The sequence below is a fragment of the Pieris rapae genome, chromosome Z (assembly GCF_905147795.1).
Source record: "Pieris rapae chromosome Z, ilPieRapa1.1, whole genome shotgun sequence".
Classification (NCBI taxonomy): Eukaryota; Metazoa; Arthropoda; class Insecta; order Lepidoptera; family Pieridae; genus Pieris; species Pieris rapae.
The window spans coordinates 3134957-3155197 of NC_059534.1; the positions used below are offsets into that span (position 1 = coordinate 3134957).

A 20241-nucleotide genomic window follows, 5' to 3' on the forward strand; every position below is an offset into this window, starting at 1 on the left:
TCACAAAAGCACGCATTGAAGCACCAAAGCAAGCGTCGCAGACACAGAAACATTAATCAATATTACTAACTAAACCTTTCCGGTTTTTTGATTAACAGTTGTGTATTTGATTTCTGTTTCGTAAACTATAAACACACCGTCAAAACCTGACACCGCGCACAGCTTTTCCGCGACATTTTCACACATAAGCTTAATATCACGGAGCACGAATAAACAGCACCAAGGCTTCGCACCAAATTGAAAGAGTTTACTCAATATTAGTAAAAGTAAAATCTTTTCGCATTGACATAACATGTTATGTTAGTTCCGATTGGCACTATTTTATATAAGCATAATTATTTGACTAATATTTGTTTCCAGTAGGAAACATAATAACGGAAAGCGTTACCGACATCACGTAGCCCCCGATTGCAATACCGTCGCATCTCTCGATTCCTCGTCATCGGAATCGCGCAACGGTTTAAACCGTTATTATCGACAAGCCTGGGAAGAATTGCACGAAGCTACAGGAGGTCGCCGCTCACGCAGACACGACCGCGAAGCCCCAAAGGACGGCTCTGAGCTGGTCGTGTCTGATGTGTACCCGGCACCTAACAAGCGGCGTCACCACCATCACCACCACAGGCCCGACTGGCAACCAAGACACCACCATAAAGATAAATCTAGATATTAAGAAAGTATATACGGAGGTTGGTTGTGTGTGTGAATGTTGGACCAAAAATTTAATTGGACATCTAGTTTTTGGAATTTGTTCAGATGTTTTTAATTATGTATTCCCCTCCATATAGTGTTTAATGTAGTTTTACTTTAAAATTTTGATAAGTGATAAGACTGATTTAGAGATCAGATGAACTTTTAAGAAGCTCTGTATGTTACTGTAGTGAATTTGTGATTATGTAAAATGTATTTCTTATTACTATAGAACCAGAATTTTATATAATGCATTCCTTACATTTTGTCCCAGTTCAGGTTTTTATGTAAATCAAATATAAGTATGATTTATAATAAGAGCAACAATAAAATCGCTTCCGTGCGTTCTGCAAGACCGAATAATATTTGTAACGATGTACCTACATGAGTTAAATACCGCGTAACTAAATGTTTAAATCTATTAACACTTTATTTACTTTACTTTTACAATATCTCAACTGAAGTTAGCGATGCTAATTCTATTAAATATTATTCTATAATATATTCAACACTTGAATTAAATACAAGTTTTTGACACGGATGAGATTTAGTAACGAGACTTACTTACTCGTGGTTGGCTGGCCGTATGTCAAAATCTTAATTTCTTTTATTCAAAGATGCAGAAGCCAAACTAGGGATTACTCTATTTCTTCAAATTAATGAAAAATATTTCTGTTTATTTTTACAATTTATATAGCCTCACAGATTAGTAATTTTATCTCTGTTATTATACCAAAAAATATAGAAATTGTTCTGAATTCTGAGACTATTTAGGCCGGGCTTCTGTCATACAATAACGAGCAAACGTACCACGAAAATAAAAAGCAAATTTACGCAAGATATAAGACGACTTTTTTTTTGTAGTATTGCGTGTGCTTTGAACGAACCAAAATTATTTTCGAGGAAGTTTTGAGCCGTACAGCAAACATAATTTTACGTGCTTTTGGTAGATGTATTTTTACTATTTCGTACGAATTTATATATATTTCCATAAGACCAGTGTAAACGAGATCGCACGATTTCTTGAAGATAGTTTATACCCTAGCAAATGGTACAAATACACTTTCTATATGCGTTAATAATTAATTAGTACAAGATACTTTTTCCTCTTCAAAAGTATGGTATGTGCCATTAAACAGGCAAACATATACGTCTAAATGTAATTGATTTAGAATATGTAAATATGTATTCATACAATTTAAGGCGAATTTAATTTTCTAACCAAATTTGTCGAGATAGTTATAACATAATTATATTTCATGAGATTTTAATACAAATTATAATAAAGTATTGTGATAATATTGTGTTTTATTATTCTGGTATGTTATAGATATACACATAATAACTTCAACATCTTTCATGCGTAGAATTCCACCTAGTGCTAATATCTTGCTTGGGTAAATTTAGTTTTTTTTTAATCGTCAGTAGTTTTTCTTGAGTTAAAGCCGAGTGATTTAAGTGACTGCGATATAACAAACGGCTTAGTCCCGCTGGAAATTCGGCCAAACTGCTATCCATTTCATCTCTAGTGACATTACAGGTAAATTTCGGGTATTATTTAATATAAATTAATATTATGTGAAATATAAAATTCGGCAAAACACTTTGGGTTACAACGTTCATAGGGGTTCGTAAATGAAACAAATAAATTCACAATAAATAACTTTAATTTCAAATTTATACATGACTTATTTTCCAGAGTGAATGGACGTCTGAAAAAGTTATTATTATAAGTGTGTTTTTGTATTTTTTGCACACACGTTTTGGAACAATAACTCTAGGAAACATCTTTGGTTTTATTTAATTGCATACAAAACGTAATTTAATTAATTTATAATTATTAGTATTAATATAAGGGGAAATGTGAAAATTAAACAAATAGTAAGATAGCATAGAAAAAAGTACATTAAACAAAACTAATAACATTTTAATTAAATATAGCAAAACATACATTAACATTTATAAGTAAATCATTTAATATAATAGAGAACAATGTAGAAAATAATTGTAAAAAAAAAATCTTATCAAAGCAAATAAATTGTCTACAACTTGATAACGTTACTAAGAAAATCGCCTACGATGAACCAAAAAGGTTTTTTAAACTCTTCACTGTTATTAAACTGTCTCCCACAAAATCACATAATAAAAAAATAATAAAAAAAAATCCTGAGACCAATGAAGCCTTTGAAAGAAATACAATAACTGTGTGTTACAATGTTTCCCTAAACCTAATCAAAACGCTCATATTACTGGCATTATACAGATTTTCAGACATTTGATAATTTTTTTACGGTCTAATAATATGTCCGTATTGGCGATGCTTGTGACGTATTGACTATTATTCTAGTGGGTCATGAGTTATGTCTGGTAGCGTTCAAGTATTACGTCACAATTTTGACGATTCTTGACCCCCCATAACGTGCCATAACATTTTTCTGTATATAGTCTGACACGACTATACCTGAAAGTTACGATTTTGTGGTGGAAAGTCGAAAATAATATTGACAATATCGATCTTAATTCGACCCCCCCCCCCGTAAATTCGTTAAATAATACTTGAACGCTCCCTTTACCTGACGTACGTCTTATTCATAGCTAAAGTGTATTAAACTATTCAAAAGCGCTGTTATATCATTGCATAGCGCAAATAAACATTTCAGAGGCAAACAGGTTAACAGAGACTTATAAGGAGCTTGAAGCCTCACTGTAAGCGATTTCCGTCCGCTTAGAATCGATATAGCAATTAATCCTACAGTAAGTGTAAAAATAGTACAAAATAATGTTAATTTATAATCTCTACCCAAAAGTATTTTTTAGACTACGAGGGTCAGTCAGCTTAAAGCGAGGAAACCTCAATCGTCGATCAGGTGTCGAATGCCCAATGAGAAGAACACCTTAAAGCACGGCCACACGATGCGGTGCGGCAACGCCATCATACATACAAATTACTGTACTATGTCGCATGACGAGGCGGGGAGGAGTAAAATATTGCCACACCGCAACGCCCGTGTGGCACCCCATAACTCGAAACAATTACGATGCGGCGCCGCACCGCAACGTTACCGCATCGTGTGGCTTTAGCCTTAGACTGAAGATGGTAAACAAAAGACAATTCTAATTGGCCAATGCTATTGGCACTCCATGAAAGGTCATTACGTTTATTACTAAATACAAACGATTTACCGCGACCTTAATCTTAACTCTAATACATGAAACAAGTGTCAAAACCTTTCTAACCGTTACATAATGGTATTTTAACAGTGGAACACAATAAATAATATTACAATACTTTAGCTGTGTGCGCTGGGTACAAAACAGAAGAAAAAAAATACTATTCCACTAATACCCGATTTACAGCTTTGGAATCTAATCTCCGGCCCAACTCTATTATAAAACCAATAGATTAGGTAACTTAAAAAATACATATAACATAAACGATTCGTATCTAACATACTATATAGACCATGCACCGCAGGTCAAAAAAAAAAATTCTAACAAGTTACACTGTTTTAGCTGATATTGGAGCCCCTGGTTTAAATCTAGCGATCTGGGTACATCTGGGTACTCCACAAGATTTATTCGCACGTTCCATAGCTCCCCTTTCCCGAAAATTTACCGTAAAAGTTACGGGTATAAAGACACCATAGACAAACCAACAACAGTTTTTATAATTTATAAAAACTATCAGTTGCCACATAATAAACGCGCCTAATCCTAAAGTATATAATATATAAAAAACCGAAATACAGCAAAATAATACATCTTCTATCGGAACATTAAACTAATTAATAATACATTTTTGTCAGCCTATAGCGACGAACGACTAATCTTATTGCAAATTGATTGGTGTAAATGAATTCGGTTCACTATATTTAACTAATTACTACTCAGAATTAATACTTAACCTAATAAGGTAATTAATAAGGCCGTTAGTGTTAAAAGCAGGGCGTCGATTATATATGAAATTAATTAAATGTTACTAGTTAATTTTATAGATATTATTGTATAGAAAAAATAGTATCTTTGACTTTCACCTAAGTATGAAAACGCATTCTTTTCACGTAGGATTTCATTTATACCCAGTCTTTTAGGGCAAGCGTTTAATCATTAAGATATACTACGTCTATAAAAACTTATTTATGCCGATGTAACAACCGAGTGACTTAATAAATATAGCTAATCTCCGACGCTACCCCACTTAGCTCGCAGCATGCTGAAATAGAAATTAAGACATTATATCTAAGTGAGACATAATTATATGTAAAAAAAAACGTGTTTAGTAAAATTGGACATCATTCAGTAATAGTAAGTGATATAGAAAAAAATAAACAAAATATTTTATTTGCAAATTGGACAAACTATTTAGGTCTAACAGGCATGACTGCTATATGACGCTATAAGGATTTTTTTGTATTGTTAGCGCTTATAGGTTAGAATTTGTGACTTTCGTATATCTTTTGTTTAGGGAATCGAGTGACAATTGTCTTATGAAAAATCGTTATGGAGTGGAATGACTTGCATATTAATGTATAAAAAAATCTGTAAGTAAATTATTAATATGAAATACGTCACTGTATACGTCACACAGTATTCACGTAAACATATTTGGACGTCACTGATGCGACCCCATCACGCCTAGAAGCGCTGTGGTGGGTTCTTGAAATTATTTGAATTTTTAATGCCAACTTATTAGAAAAATATACCTGTTGTTTTTATTTTAAATGATTTTAGTCACTTTATGGTATCTGCCTAAATTAAGTCAACTAACAAAAGTCTTCACTTTTTAGATACATATATAAATGTGTTTTTCGTTTTGTCTATGTATTCTGAAATAATATTGCAAGTCATAGTAGGAATACAAAAATAAATATAATAATATATACCTTTCCATCTTTCTTTGTGCCTCTTCCATTGACCTCCGAGACTCTTCCGTGGCTCGTATATCTAATATCTGAGCTACGATGTGGTCTTGATTTTCATTATCTGAAATATTTACATACAAACGTTAAAAGGCGTTACTTGTCAAAGAAGGTATAAATCGTTCGTAGTATCGTTTCAGTCAGTATTGAAATCTTCGCTATAATATTCTTCGTTTCCATACAAAATATAACCGACTCCAAAATGCACTAAAGATAAAATAAATGGCCGCATTACTTAAAGCAAATAAAAAAAAAACACTGGCGCTACAACCTCTTTTAGGTCTTGGCCTCAGATTTCTGAATCTGTTTCATGATCATTTTTAAATCTAATAAGCAAGTAAGCTGACACACGTCGCCGACTTTTTGAGTCTAACACATGGACAACATCGTGAGGAAACGGATCTTCACGATGTTTTCCTTCACCGTTCGAGCAAATTTTAAATGCGCACATAGAAAGTCCATTGATTCACAGCCGGAGATCGAACGTACGACATCAGTTATGAGAGACGCACGCTGAAGCCACTAGGCCAACACTGCTGTAGAGCAAATAAGATTCTTTATTTGAATTTGAATATATACACATTTGGTAAGTTTATCAATATTGTATTACATTGTTTTGTTTGTCCGACAGGATGGGGAGTAATACTCCTTTAGAGCAACACATCTTTTATTATGATGCCGCTAACCTCGGCGTGATTAAAATTAACTGACCTGTTTTTAGACTGGTATCCCATGGTACATTTAATTTACGCGTAACAAAACGCAAAAAGGGACCACCACCGCCATCTCAAAGAAACAACAGTGAAACTAGGCAGCAGAAATTACGCCGAAATTCTGAGCTGTTTACACAATTGATTTAAACAGTGGTTATAATTTTTTTATCGAAACTGGGTTGGAATCCCACTTAGACCATTTGAAGACATTTTGAAGTCGGTTAAATATTTCATATCTTGAAACACACTCATTTCTAGCTCAAGTGCTTTTTTCGGTAGTAAACTGTTATTATTATTATGAGGTTTACTTTTTTTAATTTATCCACCTGTGTATAAAGGACATCGATAACGATGCGTTTCGACGGTCCTACTTCAAATATACAGTTGTAAAATTTCTGTATTGGATTCCGTATCACAGTGAAGTCAAATTTCTCAGTATTAGTTATCTTTAACACAAATATATTTCATTTGGATAATACTTAATAAATACAAGTCCGCAATCGGAATATATTATAGTCAGTACAAGCGCAAACATATGATGAATGAATGTGATTAAGCTATAAAAGTTGACAGATAATGAAGTGGATACGCTTACCATATTTCGAAATCCTTTCTATTCGTCTTGCCCTTCTTTTCCATATTGTTTTTTGACGTTGCTCGCGAGATACTGGGGAATGCGTATGAAATAGTAATGGTGATACCAATCATATGAAGATTGGGAAAGGCACTCTGAATCTTGTTGGTAATATTCAGAGTCGAGGCTTGGCACTAACTGATGACGGTATGACAAAATCAACTACGGTTTTGACACGCAGGAATCATACTTAAGGTTTTTGGTTGGCTTTTAGTTAAGAATGAGATTCAAAGACATTACTGCGAGACGGTCAAAGACCGCTGTAAGTTATTACAGCGGTAATATATAATATAGTTAAAAGTCGCAGCCAATCAAAGTTTACTTAACCGTATACAGAAATATTGTTTGCATTTGGCAAGATTACAGTGAAAACTCTTTTACTAATCCGTGAATCGCTATAAAAATGGAATAATGTTCTTGCAAAAACAGCTTGCTTGCCTGTTTCTATTAATATTAAGATTTCATTTGTTTTACATATTAACGTTCGTTAATTTGTTTACTTATTTATTTATTTACAGTTGCATGGAAGGGATCACTTAGAAGCGATAAACCGCCCGTTGCAAAAAAAATTATATTGTTTTTAAAGTTAATACATAGTTTAATTCATATGCAAAATAAACATTTAAATTAATTTATTTATATGGCGTAGGGAAGTATTTTAAAGATTTTTTTTTGCACCTATTGTATCACTTGGCGTCAACTTAGACTTCGAACCTCTCTGAATGCAAATCTAGTCGTCAGACATGGATTTTGACATTTTGTCTTGTTTCTGATTCTCACCCTTTTTTCCGGCACAAACCTCAGGGCAAGAGTTGAAGTGAATAATTTGTATAATGCAAATTGGCCCACTTGAATCATCTGTCATTTTATTTGCATAATTAAGGCCATTACAAATGAAATGTGTTATGAAAATTAAAAATATATTAACGTAAGCAATATATGAATGAAAATGAAATAAATATATCTATTTTTTTGTATAAGTTTACCTTTATCACGTATGGTTCCAGCAGTCGTTGAAGCTTCTTCCGACGGAGGTGCGGACAGAGGCACCTCCGACACCTACAATTTATATTTAAATAAATTCTTTGTATGAAAATGAATGGCAACGAAATATTCTCACTCAAAAGACAGAGTGTCTAACATAGGATATTCCATAGAATATAATACAATACATTATTTCAGGTAAGAAATTATTAAAATTCCTTAACCAAATAAAATGTAACAAACATGATACCGGCACTATGACGAAGTCGATAGACGAACTAGGATAGCATGGAACAAATTATGAAGATACAGAGAAGTACTGAAGGCAGATAAAAATGTTATTTCGACCCGCTCATATTGACATGTCTTTCTTACGGTAGCCATGGATATATGACTCGAACACAAACAATAAAACAAAAAATGTGTGCATGCACTTGTGTACACACGTAAGAAGTGAAACTTTTTTGCCCTTATTTTTCGAAAAATGATCTACTACTATATATGCAACTTTTCCGAAATTGGTAAAAGTTAAATGAGAATTTCTAAATTAAATAAAAAAACTAAATATAAATTCTGAAATGTATTATATTATTTTTTCTAAATTAATAACAATTTTTTATTTTATATTTTTGTTATTAATGGCCTTGAATCTCTTAGAATCAACCGTAGTAGTGACAAAAAAAGATGGTGCGTAACGGAAAAATGTGACGGTAATATTTTTCCAACGCCGATAAAGATGTTTCACTTCAACAACCTGACAATGATTATTGGAACGAGCATATTAAATCTAAAACAAGGACAAAATAAGACCGAAAGATAGGTGGACAAGCAGAGTAACACGGTGGGCCCCTACAGGGAAACGAGAGATGGAGCAGTGTCTTTAAATTATAAAAAAAAAGAGTTACTCCTAATTAATAGATCTTAATAGATTAATTGACTTCTCCCCTTCTAAAAAACTGTGTAATAATAGTTTTGTTTGTTTATTATTAAAACTTACGTCTGATTCAGGCCTGTCTCGATCAGGAGACATATACTGTTGATCAACCTGCTGGTTTACTGTGTTTGTGCGAGTTCCAGAGCTTCGATCCCGTCGAAAATTTGGACTTATCACCGAAGTCTCCCGCAGAGGACTCGCGTTGGACGCGCTCACTGTTGGACGAGGCGTTGATTGGGGTGTGGTTGCCGTGGGCTGGTACCACGTGTGTCGACTTGCGTTTGCTCTCTCATTAGGCCGAGCGGGCTGAGAAGACAAGGTATCACTCAATATCACGTTGTGACTGATAATTTTGAACAGTAAAAAAGAATCAAATCAAAATTTATTTATTCAGTTTAGATGCGACTTAAGGCATGCTTATGAATGTCAAAAACGTTTACAAAATTCGCGAAAGAGCAAAACTACGCCATCCGTTCGCAAGACTACCACAATGTTCGCAAAACTACAATCAGTTGAACATTACACAGTACATTTATGACGAACGTTGATAGCACTCACGTAACAAGAGGAATAATGATAATTATTATTTCACTAGTGTGTCTGTGTACTCGCAATATATCACAAGATTTTTTAACAAAACTACTCAAATTAAAAGAGAATGCGGGTAGCGCTTGTTTTGATAATAGATCAAACACGAAAAAAAAACAACTAAAAAAATAAAATTACGTCTTGAACTTGGGCTGACTGGAAGAATAGGTTTGGTCGAGAACGCTTGTTGTTAAAGTATAATGTATTAGCTATTTATATTTTACGTTTCAATAAAGAAACTTATACATATACAGGGTAGCCAAAAGTCGTGGATCAAACGCAAAAAGGTGTAAGATGGGGTCATCAGCTGCAGAAAATTGTTCTACGAAAGTCCTTCAGCTCAACCCCTGCACAGTTATAATTTATTTTACTATATTATAAGAAAATTGACTTTTATTACTCCCGTAGAACAATTTTTTGCAGCTGGTCACCCGATCTAACATCTAGTTGCGTTTGATCCATGACTTTTTGGCCAACCTTTATATGTTTTAGATTTTTATTGAAACGTCGTCGGACTTTGCTCCTTTATTTATTTTTTGATGTGTTTTGCAAAATTATTCTTGTACGAAGTACTGTTCGTTTCGTTATAAATAATCTCTACAACTCTATATTGCTAAAAATATATACTAAAACCTCATGCTTCAAATTATCTTTTTGGGACATCCTTACCAATACGAAGTGTCTAAAAGCTTGTACAAGTATACAACAATCTAATTTATCATGTTCTATCGACCAAAATGGTACCCAAAATATGATTTTATCCGTGTTCGCAACATTTGTGCTCCTCTAGTATTGGTAGCGTAGCCTTCCTAGATAAATGGAAAGATCCTTTAATTCAAACCTGCAGTTATCTCACCTGAGATTAGCGTTTTATAAAACAGTTCAAACTATAATATTAGTATTTATGAGGCACTCTCTAGCACACTACATTACAAACACATTAGAAACTGAAGGGAATCGCCGAAAACTCAGGCCCAGGAAAGGCACTGAAATAATAAAACAAATTCGGCATTATATCTAGCCAAGGAGATTATTTTAAACAAAAGTAATTTGTACTTTTAATTTAGTACGAAACAATTTCTATTTGAAAGAAGTATTACACAGAACATGCTTTTAAAATTGAAGATGTAGTACATTTCTAAACGGTAAAGTACTAAGCACTAGAGTAGTCACTGTATAAAATGTTAGTAAGGAAATTACACTAGAATTTAATTTACAAAAGCGTCTGGATTCATTTATAAACAAATTAGACAACTCAGGCGCAAGTTGATTATTGTACCACAAAACTAACGCGTAATTACGTCATTCAAAAAAACAATAGCAACTATCTACCGATAATGCAATAATATTATTGCTAATGTATAATTGTCTCTTCAAACTTGAATGCCGAAAGCACATAAGCCGGTATGAAGATGAAATCTAGAAAAGCGAAGCTGTGTGACTGAGCGAGACAAGACAACGTACTATTGACCAATGGTTGGTGCGAAAGAGATGAACACAGCATGCGACTCACGATATTATATTTGATATGCTTTGCTTACGTGCGTCGTCAGGTCCGGCTCCGATTCACACTGAAAATTGTAACTACTGTTAGTTAAACCGTGTCCTAAAGCGACCTTTTAAAACGGTGCCAATAAAAAATACACAAATTAAATTTTGTTGCCAAAATTGGACACGGTCGGAGTTATTATGTTCACACCACCTCTTTTTAATCTATGTTAAACTGTCGTTTATTTACAATGTATTCCCAACTTTAGAATTAAATCAATGAATTTAATGAGTGGGTGCTGATGTTTTGTGCTTGAAATCTGTAAACAGAACAATTCTTTACCTTGTGCTTGGGTCCAAGATGCTTGTTGAAATAATTAGATATACTCTTAAGGAAACCCTTGCTGGACCGTTGTTCTCGATTTAATTCTGGGTCTGAGAGAGAGGATTGCATGGATAAGGACAGTCGGGGCTGTGACGTCGGTCGTGGGGGAACTTCTGGAAAGATGTCGGGCAAGGGCGCTGGTAAGATGGGCGGCGGAGGAACTGGGGGCGGAGTCATGCTCGATGGTAGGACTCTACTTCTACTTCTTGCGGTGGATTTCTTGCCGAGTTTCGCTCCACCCAAGCGCTGTAGGACCAGTCTTCTTACCACTTCAGTCTGTTCTTCTCTTTGCCGCTTTAACTCTTCTACTTTCGTTAACTGTGACTGTAATTGATAAGGGCTATCCCTAGCTCTAGGAATCTTATAATTTATTTGGATAGACCAATTACTGTCACTTGAGTTCGTTTTTTTAGATCGAGGTCCGCCTAAATTCTCGCTGGCTGATCGACAAATTGCCGGCGAATAATTGCGTATATTTTTAAACTTCTCTTCAGGTATTGGCTTACTCTCGTAGTTTACCTTACTCAAGCTACGGGAATGGCTAATACTGTCAGAGAGTAGCGGTGGCGATACGTCATCGAAAGAGTTGCCATTTTTTGTACCACAATAACCTACTGCGACTCCGTTTTTTTCAGTCATACTTAATAACGGTGGAGACATTTCCGTTAAAGCAAGTGATTCTTTTTGTACTTTCAAGTCATTTACAGCCTCGATAATAACACTATTCTCAATATTTTTTAATGCACAGGACGAACTGCCAGAATCGTTACTTTCATTTAATCTACACGGCATTTTCTCATAAAAGGAAAATGGTTCAGATGCGATTTTTGTAACGTGACTTCCTGATTTGGATTCTGAACTATCGATGAACTCTAGTGATTCTGAAAAGTTTGAGGCAAACTTGAGAGTATCGTCAGGTTTGACTGTGGTATCAGAGCAGACTCTCTCTATAAAATTTATAGAGCGATCCCTTGACGCCGAGTAGGGATCGTATTCATCATCAACCAATTCCATGTAACCTTCATTACAAGGTGTTGATGTCGATTCTATGGTAGGATCCTGATCACCTTCGTCTGCAAATTCAAAGTATTCAGGTGCGTTCGAATAGACAACATTTTCGGACTCAGGGCCGTCCCGCCCACAAACGTGTGACGATATGGTTTCTACGTTTTTAGGGTCCTGAATTAGTTTGGGACCACTTAAAGTTCTGGGGTTTTTGTTTCGTTTCCTCACACCATTTTCATCAAGGCCGCAGTCATCTATAACTACAATTTCTGTTGCCCAATCCGATAGTTCAGTTTCTGTAAGAGCAAGTGTCGTTGCATCTTTACAAGACTCCGAAGATTCTGATTCTTCGGGAAGTAAAGCTGGACCATCTTGCGTCGTTGTTCGAGAATACATTTTATCTTCCACTGCATTATTTAATAGAATTAAACTATCTAATTGTATCAATTCTCCACCTTCATTGTGTACTTCGAGTCTAGGTACAGATCGGTTGGGTGCAGTATCAGTACTAGATGACTCATCCGACAGAGAGTCCGTTTCCAAATCCGGATCTCCCTTGTTTCTAAATGGTTTCTTCCAATCGAGTATAGAGTCGCCTTTAGTAAGTAAATCAACTGGGACATGATTGCATATATTTTTAATGATGTCAGGGATATCAGGCGGTGGCTTTTTCTCCTCGAAAGTAAATTGGTAGGAGAGGATGGGTGTGCCTGTTTGCGGTGTAGGTGTAGGTGTTGCAGGATGTAACATTTTTTGGAACTCCGTGATGTTTATGCGGAATGCTTCGAGTTTCGAGTCTAATTGAGAAGTGGATTCTGATTTTCTGACGGCAGGTGGACTAGATTCTCCTAATAAATATTTACGTTTGAGTTCAAGAGCTCGTTTAGTAGCTAGGCCACCTGCAGATTTCGTTCGATTTAGTGGATAATCTTGAGGAGGTGAAATATGAGGAGGAGCTTCAGTGACTAGAATAGCAGGAGGTGGAATAATGACGCCGATGTCTTCACAAGCAAATTCACTATCAGTTGAAACTTCAGTGCCTGATGACTTTTCGTCGTCATCACTAGAATCACTGTCCTCTTCGTCAGACTCCATCTATATTATAGATAAAGATTATTGAAATAAATTGGATAAGCCTTAATTATCGAATTACCATTATTTTGATGAAAAAAAAAAACTAAACTTGACACAAATAAAAAATATTTCCAAGTTTAGTTTTTTTTTAGTCAAAATAGTTAATATATTAGTATTATTTATTACAGAGAAAATGATTACTTCTAATAGCTTAGACGCAATTATTTCCTCATGCCATACTCCTGCAAGGAAGATGCGATGTTTCCACACTAACACTTGAATAATTTTAAAATTCTCTATTAAAAACATGAACAAAAATCAAACACATTTAAGAACACCAACAGGCATGTTATACTCTTACTTACATCACTGAAAATCATTCTGCTGTCTCGTGACGAAGCCGAGTTGGTTTTTTTGTTAAAATAGGTTTTATTAATTGACTCATAACTTTAAAGGAAAATGGGTCAAAAATTGGTAAATGAACACAACATCAACAAACCAGTTAGTGTGGGTCACTTAGCCAATTGCCGTCGCCTTGAACACGGTACATGCATATTATACAAAACTCAAAGCAAATTAGGAGCGAAAAAGAACACTACAACAGTGGTTAAATTGGAGCTTTACGAAATAAATTTTATGATCTGCTGTAAATATTTCGTGTAAGGCGATGGCTTGGCATATCGCACCTCCCTATTGCCAAAGATTAGCAGATGCTGCATCGAAGTACCTCGCTGCTAGATGAGGCGATCTTTTTGTGTGGTCGTTTTTTCCGCGTCTGTTGCCGATTTGAGGCTGTTTCCAAACTAGATGCTGAACCTAGTCAAAATAAAAACGAATACTTTAATGTTAAATGTTTACCTGTGAGTGATAATATTCCACGCCATTTAATGATAAAACTTGATTGCTACGTAGCAGTAATCGTGGATTTCGCAATATTTTATTTGCGACCTTTTCATGAATATTTTAGTCGAATTACATAAAATTAAAAAAAAAACTAAAACACTCCTAATATAACATCATCTACTAACAAAACTTTAAAGGCTCATTCTTATTGCGTTCTTACGAACAGACAGGTACGGCCATATTTCGAAATTTCCACCATTTAATTTCCATATTTCGCATTATTGCTTTAATACACAATATTTAATATTTTAAAAATCGTGCCGATAGATATTTATTTTCATATTTCTTATTCGACTTGAAAATTCAAAATATTTAGAAATTAAAATATTTTATAGAACATATGAATGTCGACAAAGATTTTTTGAAAGTTCTTTTGAAGGTCAATTAAGTACATACCATCATACGCAGAGGTACTCGGCATATTTAGCGGCGCAGATTCAAAAATGTCATTAAGATAATTCAGCATATCGTCGTCCATTGGGTAGTCATCACTATCATTATATACGGGATAACACCTAGATGTATTTGATTCGTTTATTGTTCTGAAAAAAAACAGTTTTAGATTTCGTTCTTGGTTATCTTGAGGAAATGGCAACGATAGGTGACAGGCGGATAGATAATAAGAACTAAGCTAAGGGGAACTATTTGATAATACAATATTTACATTCAATGTGGTTTAAAAAAATCACAAAACGGCACTCATCTAACAGTGAATAAGCCTCTGTACCTTTCCATTTAAAACTTATTGTCCTAAAATACCTATTAACATACATATATTAACATTAACTTACGAAATGCTAGGCAAGTCCTGGTTCGTTGGGCTATCCTCAACCACATGGATACTATCAACTGCCTCAGTGGACGTGGTGGTTGATGAAGGAATACTAAAACATAAAACATCAATTTGAGACTACCAGCAACATTCATGTGATTTAAAGCCCAAATATTGGAGAAGCAGTGGGATAGAAAGAAAATAAAAAATAAAAGTGATTTTTTAAACCTAATTAAAATGCCCAAAAGGCACTCTTCCCACTTACTACAGGCCATGCCCAAATACCATAAACCTAATAAATTAAACTTACGGAATGCTGGCCACTTCCTGGGTTGTGGGGTTATCTACCGCCTCAGTGGATTGCTTTGGATAAGCATTACTAAAACAAAAATACAATTAGATATTATCAAACAAAAACCAAAATCTTTCACGCTTCAAAGGGCTAAACAAAAATCATTAACATTACCCAGTATGGACAACAACTGGACTTCTGTCTGTCTGACGCTGTCCTCCCCTCGAAAGGCCCTGTAATAATTAAGATAATTAAATACTCGTTAAGAAGGTTTTCGTACAATAACAACATTCCTACATGATTCTTACGTTCGTACTTACTTACGTATTAAATAAGATTTGTTATAATCGCTTAGTACTTTTCAGTCCATATATTCCATATATATATAGTCCATATATGAGCGACTTTAAATTTTTTAACTTACTGATGCAGACCTCACAGCAAAGCAAGACATCACGGCCATTTTTTTAGGAGTGAACGATACTCTCAATGCCAGAAGGTTAGCGAATGCGTAAAATAAAAGCTTTCAAGCGCTGCCCACACATTAACGAATAAAAATCCAGCTAAATTAAAACTTATTAACTCACCGGATTCTCTTGAACTTGCACAGGGGGGACTGGCCTATCCAAAAATTTCGCCATCAGAGATTTTACCTGCAATTAAAAATTGACATAGACTTTTCAATATGAAATAATGACGAAATTAATTTCTAGAGTGATGAAGAGTCCGTCAAACTCTTAAATCATCGTGGTAAGCCTGCCCGATAGCTGTAAGAAAATCCCACATTTTTTTTATAATGGTCATATGAATCATGGCATAATAGTTGCAGCTTACAAGCGTTGTGTAAAACAAAAAAAAACTTGGCGATAAAAGAGTGGCGTAGATTATTCCACGGAAGAGAAGACTCTTCCGTTCTACGCCCTTAAATGTTAGGCAGTAAATTTAAAATTAGAAGCATTTCATATACATATCTGTTTTTACCGCGTTACCTATATGAATAAATGATTATAAATTTGAATATAATTTATAATAGGGGTTAAACGGGCAGAAGGCTTACAAGTGCGTAGGGCCCCCTCTGTTACTTTAGGTACCTTCTGCAGCCATGTTGTATTTTTTTAAATATTTTCATATATTCCGGGGCTTACGAGTCCGTAAGGATCTCAGTTTTTTATATACCATACTCTCATTTACTCAGTTAGTACAGCTTGCTAGCTTAGATTTTTTTTGTACTGTGTTATTTGTTTGAACGAAGTGTGCATAAAGAATATAAAAAAATAATTGAAAACTTACCGAAGTTCTTCCTTGTTCCGGCCTTCCAGTGTCCTTCAGTTTGGTATCGACCCGTTTTATGATTGTATCGCCAGCTGTCCACTTGTCTTCAGTCTGACCGTGTTGTACCCTATGCTGTCTGTTAAGAAACTGCAGAACAAATTACAATTTTATTTCTAATCAATATACACAACGGATAACACAAAACTACGCACATATACATATAACTTTGCCTTGAGGCTAACGTATTGCTTTTATGAGTTATTGACATTGCATACTTATTCATAGACAATCAATCCATTAAATTGCATCGTTTGCTAAAATAGCTTATCTGTTGTTAATTTTCATTACAGTGTCAATATGTGACAAAAATATACAATTTTGAAATATTTCGTTTTAAAAGAGTGCAATAAGACTGATTTACTTTTTCTCAAAGACTTTAGTTTAGCATGTTAAATTTCTTTGGTAATATCATATATACATTTTGTAATATATAAATTTCCTGACCACTTCGTAGTTTAGAATACCTATTAGAAAGCGAAATAATAAGACGAACACACATTATACAAGAAATAAAGCTTTTCAGAATTGTTATCCAGATCTTGAAGCATCATCTAATTTCGAGGCGTATTATGTGCTACGACATTTTTGACAGTGCCCAAGATGAGCTATCTCTGAGGCTAAGCTTGTCAAGTTGGAGGCAACTTATGACCCGTGAACAAGTCTCTATTATGCACGAACACACGCAACACCGATCTCGCTCCCACGTGTATATAGTATAAAAGCAATTCCCACGAAAGCTCACATATCAATATTTATTAATGACTGCTTTGGATTCTCTTTCCTGTAGCACCATTCGATTTTAAAGTTGTCATTTAACACAGGTAGGATGTAAATGAAAAAAATAATTTTTGAATTTGAAGAATACTCAGATATTAGTCTAAGCGGTTTATTTAGACCTGATTAAAAACAGAGGTAGTTTATATTAATTATCATGTTTCATTAATAGCAGGACGTTGAGTAGTGGTTAGAGCTTTTGTCAAATTCCGATAGCCTGAGGAGGTCGTTGCTTTTAATTGCAACACACATTTTTAGATTTGAGAAATACTACATTATCATAGAAATTAAGATTTTTAAAGAAAGAGTTGCTTTATATAAGGGAAAGGGGAATCATTTCGAATCACCTTATTTAACTAACATGAAAAAAACTGAAGGATTATCTAATCGACGTGTATTTTTTTATAAGATTAATTACGATTTTTCAAAGGCAATAATTGGTATAATTGAATATCACATATCTATTCCACTATACAAATCCTACCCCTCAAACACCCCTAAATTCGATTGCTGCTAAAGGAAAGTCGATTCTAAAAATAAATAAAAGAATCCGTCGCCGTCAAAATAATTGTAAACAAGGCAATAAACACTCATGTAATAACAACCAGATATTCACAAGTAACAAGGAAGAGTAGAGGTGTGAGTAAAACAGTGAAATATTAATACAATAATAATATCAGAAGGATAAGCTACCATCCGATAAATTGAGGTTACATATTCAAGGGATCGAAACTCGAGATCGCGTGATATTCACAAGACAGGTGATAAGCGTTGTATTCTTACTTGTTCCCGATCCCATTTGGGTACGCGTTCTGCCGCAGATGGCATCGGACGGCCAAATCTATTCTCGTTAATCTTTCCTTCGATTTGTTTAATTTGCCAGTCATCCTGACTTATCTTTCCTATCGCCCTCATTAGGTCTTTTGGCTTTAACGGTTTAGGTTTAGGCAAAGCCGTCGAGTTTAACTCGGCTGCTAGTTTAGCCACTCTTATACCACTACCGATTGCCTTTATTGGTTCAATTGCTGATTCGTCCTGTAAACCATAAAGAATAATCCAAAAGTGCTCCAGTTTACGAAGCACACATTGTTAGTGCAAAACGATTTCCACTCAATTATGCCATGCGCTTATTAAACACTCAATAAAAAAACTTGATGATTGGGGATATTAACTATAAGAATATTAGAAAGGAGTGCAAAAAATGACTTTCAAAAAGTGGAAATATAAAGTTATGATGTCAAGATTTCCATGCAACACACACACACCAATCTCACATAGTGTTGAAGTTGCTTCTCTAGTTTTTTAACTCGTTCGTCAAAGTCCGGCGCGTCCGCTCTGTACTGCTGGAGTCCATAATCATGTTCCAAGTCAGTCTGGGATACAGCGGGTGGCGGTTCCAGTGTCAGCAATTGAAGACTCTTTTCCACACGTTCCTTCATCATTTCACGGGCCTGTTTCCGCCTATTGGCACCTTTTGGTAGCTTTGCTTGAGTGTTGTTCCTTGCGATCATATTTGTGATTCTCTGCATTCTAAAAGCCACATTCCCAGAATTTCGCGGGGCCGTAGCCCCAGGGCCGCTTTCTTGCGAGACACCTAAGAGCAGTTCTGCCATTTTTAGTCGTTTCTCTGCTAATTCAGTGTTTCCTATAGACAAAACTTTTTTCGGTTCGACACAGTACGAATCGTTGTTCTTTCCTTCAATAATATTTTCAAATTGTTGCCAGCGCAGATCCCTACACATCTTCTTTCTGTCTTCTCTATGTGATATAGTCTTGTCTTCATCATTCCTATTATAAAATTTTCCTTCAAACAAATCTCTCATATCTTTTATACCGTGACCAATTTCCGAGGAACCGGTTCTAACGTTTACCATCGAATCAGAATTCTTTCTGCGATTAATTATATCAGGTCTAGGTACATCGGGGCTTTCGTCTGATTGTGAACGCACAAGCTTCTTATTAGGCTTTTTCTCCAGAACATTCGATATTGCACAACGGTTTGTTTCTGATTCATCGAGATACAAAATATCTTGAGGTCTGAGACTTTCGGGATCAAGACCTTTAAGGCATCTCGACGATTTGTTTTCATTTATCTTTTCGCTTGCGAAGAATTTCGTCAAGTCACCTTGAGGGTTAACTTTACTTCTAGAACAGCCTTGCAGTAAATCTGTTATAGCTTCTCTAACCATCTGTGGATCCGGTGATTCGTCAGGATCTAGGAGAGCTATTATTTGATCGTGTATCTCTTTATGTTTAACGGAATATTCAGAGTCTGATATTGCATTATGCCCTTCCATTAAACGTGCGAATTTCGTGATATCATTAATGTCTAATTTGCCGATTCGTTTCCTAATGTAGTCAGCTGTGTTTGTACTTACCCTGTTATCAACTGTTTGTCGCCTGTTCGGATTTATTCTAGGAACTGCAACTGCTAAAACAAAGAATGTTGTTTTATAAAGTTAGAATTTATAACTTATTACTATATTAATAGCAGTCTAAAATTAGAATATTTAATTATATTATTAATGTTTAAAAATTAAAATTTAATAATAATAATAATTTATTTGCAAGAATATGATACAATCTAAAGTTCCCATATACTGCCACACACAATGGCGTGCAGATTTGAATAAAATTCAATCCATCATTCATCGAAGTTCCATACATTATGAGTCATATCATTATAGTCAATATTTATATTATTTGTAGTGATAAAATATCACATTATGAAAAACAAATAAAATCAAAATTTTG

General features: G+C 34.8%; 2 protein-coding genes across 14 annotated transcripts in view; one reads left to right on the plus strand and one right to left on the minus strand.

Moving 5' to 3' along the window:
• Nucleotides 1-1981, plus strand: part of LOC111003385 (CUB and sushi domain-containing protein 3) — a 38366-nt gene extending 36385 nt beyond the window's left edge. Inside the window, exon 11 of one of the 4 annotated variants that reach the window (XM_022273843.2) lies at nucleotides 361-1981. In XM_022273843.2, coding sequence (XP_022129535.2) covers nucleotides 361-673 — 313 coding nt within the window. In that variant the 3' untranslated portion in view covers nucleotides 674-1981. The remainder of the gene's footprint in view (nucleotides 1-360) is intronic. The other 3 variants (XM_022273844.2, XM_022273845.2, XM_022273847.2) reach the window with 3 other exon arrangements.
• Nucleotides 1982-2339: 358 nt separating this feature from the next.
• LOC111003396 overlaps nucleotides 2340-20241 on the minus strand; it is a 31555-nt gene continuing 13653 nt past the window's right edge. The window contains exons 15-30 of one of the 10 annotated variants that reach the window (XM_022273867.2): nucleotides 19866-19915; nucleotides 18271-18522; nucleotides 16672-16800; nucleotides 15969-16034; nucleotides 15556-15614; nucleotides 15400-15468; nucleotides 15109-15201; nucleotides 14714-14859; nucleotides 14142-14230; nucleotides 11294-13435; nucleotides 11004-11033; nucleotides 8938-9180; nucleotides 7943-8015; nucleotides 6918-6989; nucleotides 5574-5673; nucleotides 2340-4903 (exon numbers count right to left, since the gene is read on the minus strand). In XM_022273867.2, coding sequence (XP_022129559.2) covers nucleotides 4867-4903; nucleotides 5574-5673; nucleotides 6918-6989; nucleotides 7943-8015; nucleotides 8938-9180; nucleotides 11004-11033; nucleotides 11294-13435; nucleotides 14142-14230; nucleotides 14714-14859; nucleotides 15109-15201; nucleotides 15400-15468; nucleotides 15556-15614; nucleotides 15969-16034; nucleotides 16672-16800; nucleotides 18271-18522; nucleotides 19866-19915 — 3650 coding nt within the window. In that variant the 3' untranslated portion in view covers nucleotides 2340-4866. Of the gene's footprint in view, nucleotides 4904-5573; nucleotides 5674-6917; nucleotides 6990-7942; nucleotides 8016-8937; nucleotides 9181-10926; nucleotides 11034-11293; nucleotides 13436-14141; nucleotides 14231-14713; nucleotides 14860-15108; nucleotides 15202-15399; nucleotides 15469-15555; nucleotides 15615-15968; nucleotides 16035-16671; nucleotides 16801-18270; nucleotides 18523-18761; nucleotides 19919-20241 lie in introns of those variants that run through there. The other 9 variants (XM_022273862.2, XM_022273866.2, XM_022273861.2 and 6 more) reach the window with 9 other exon arrangements.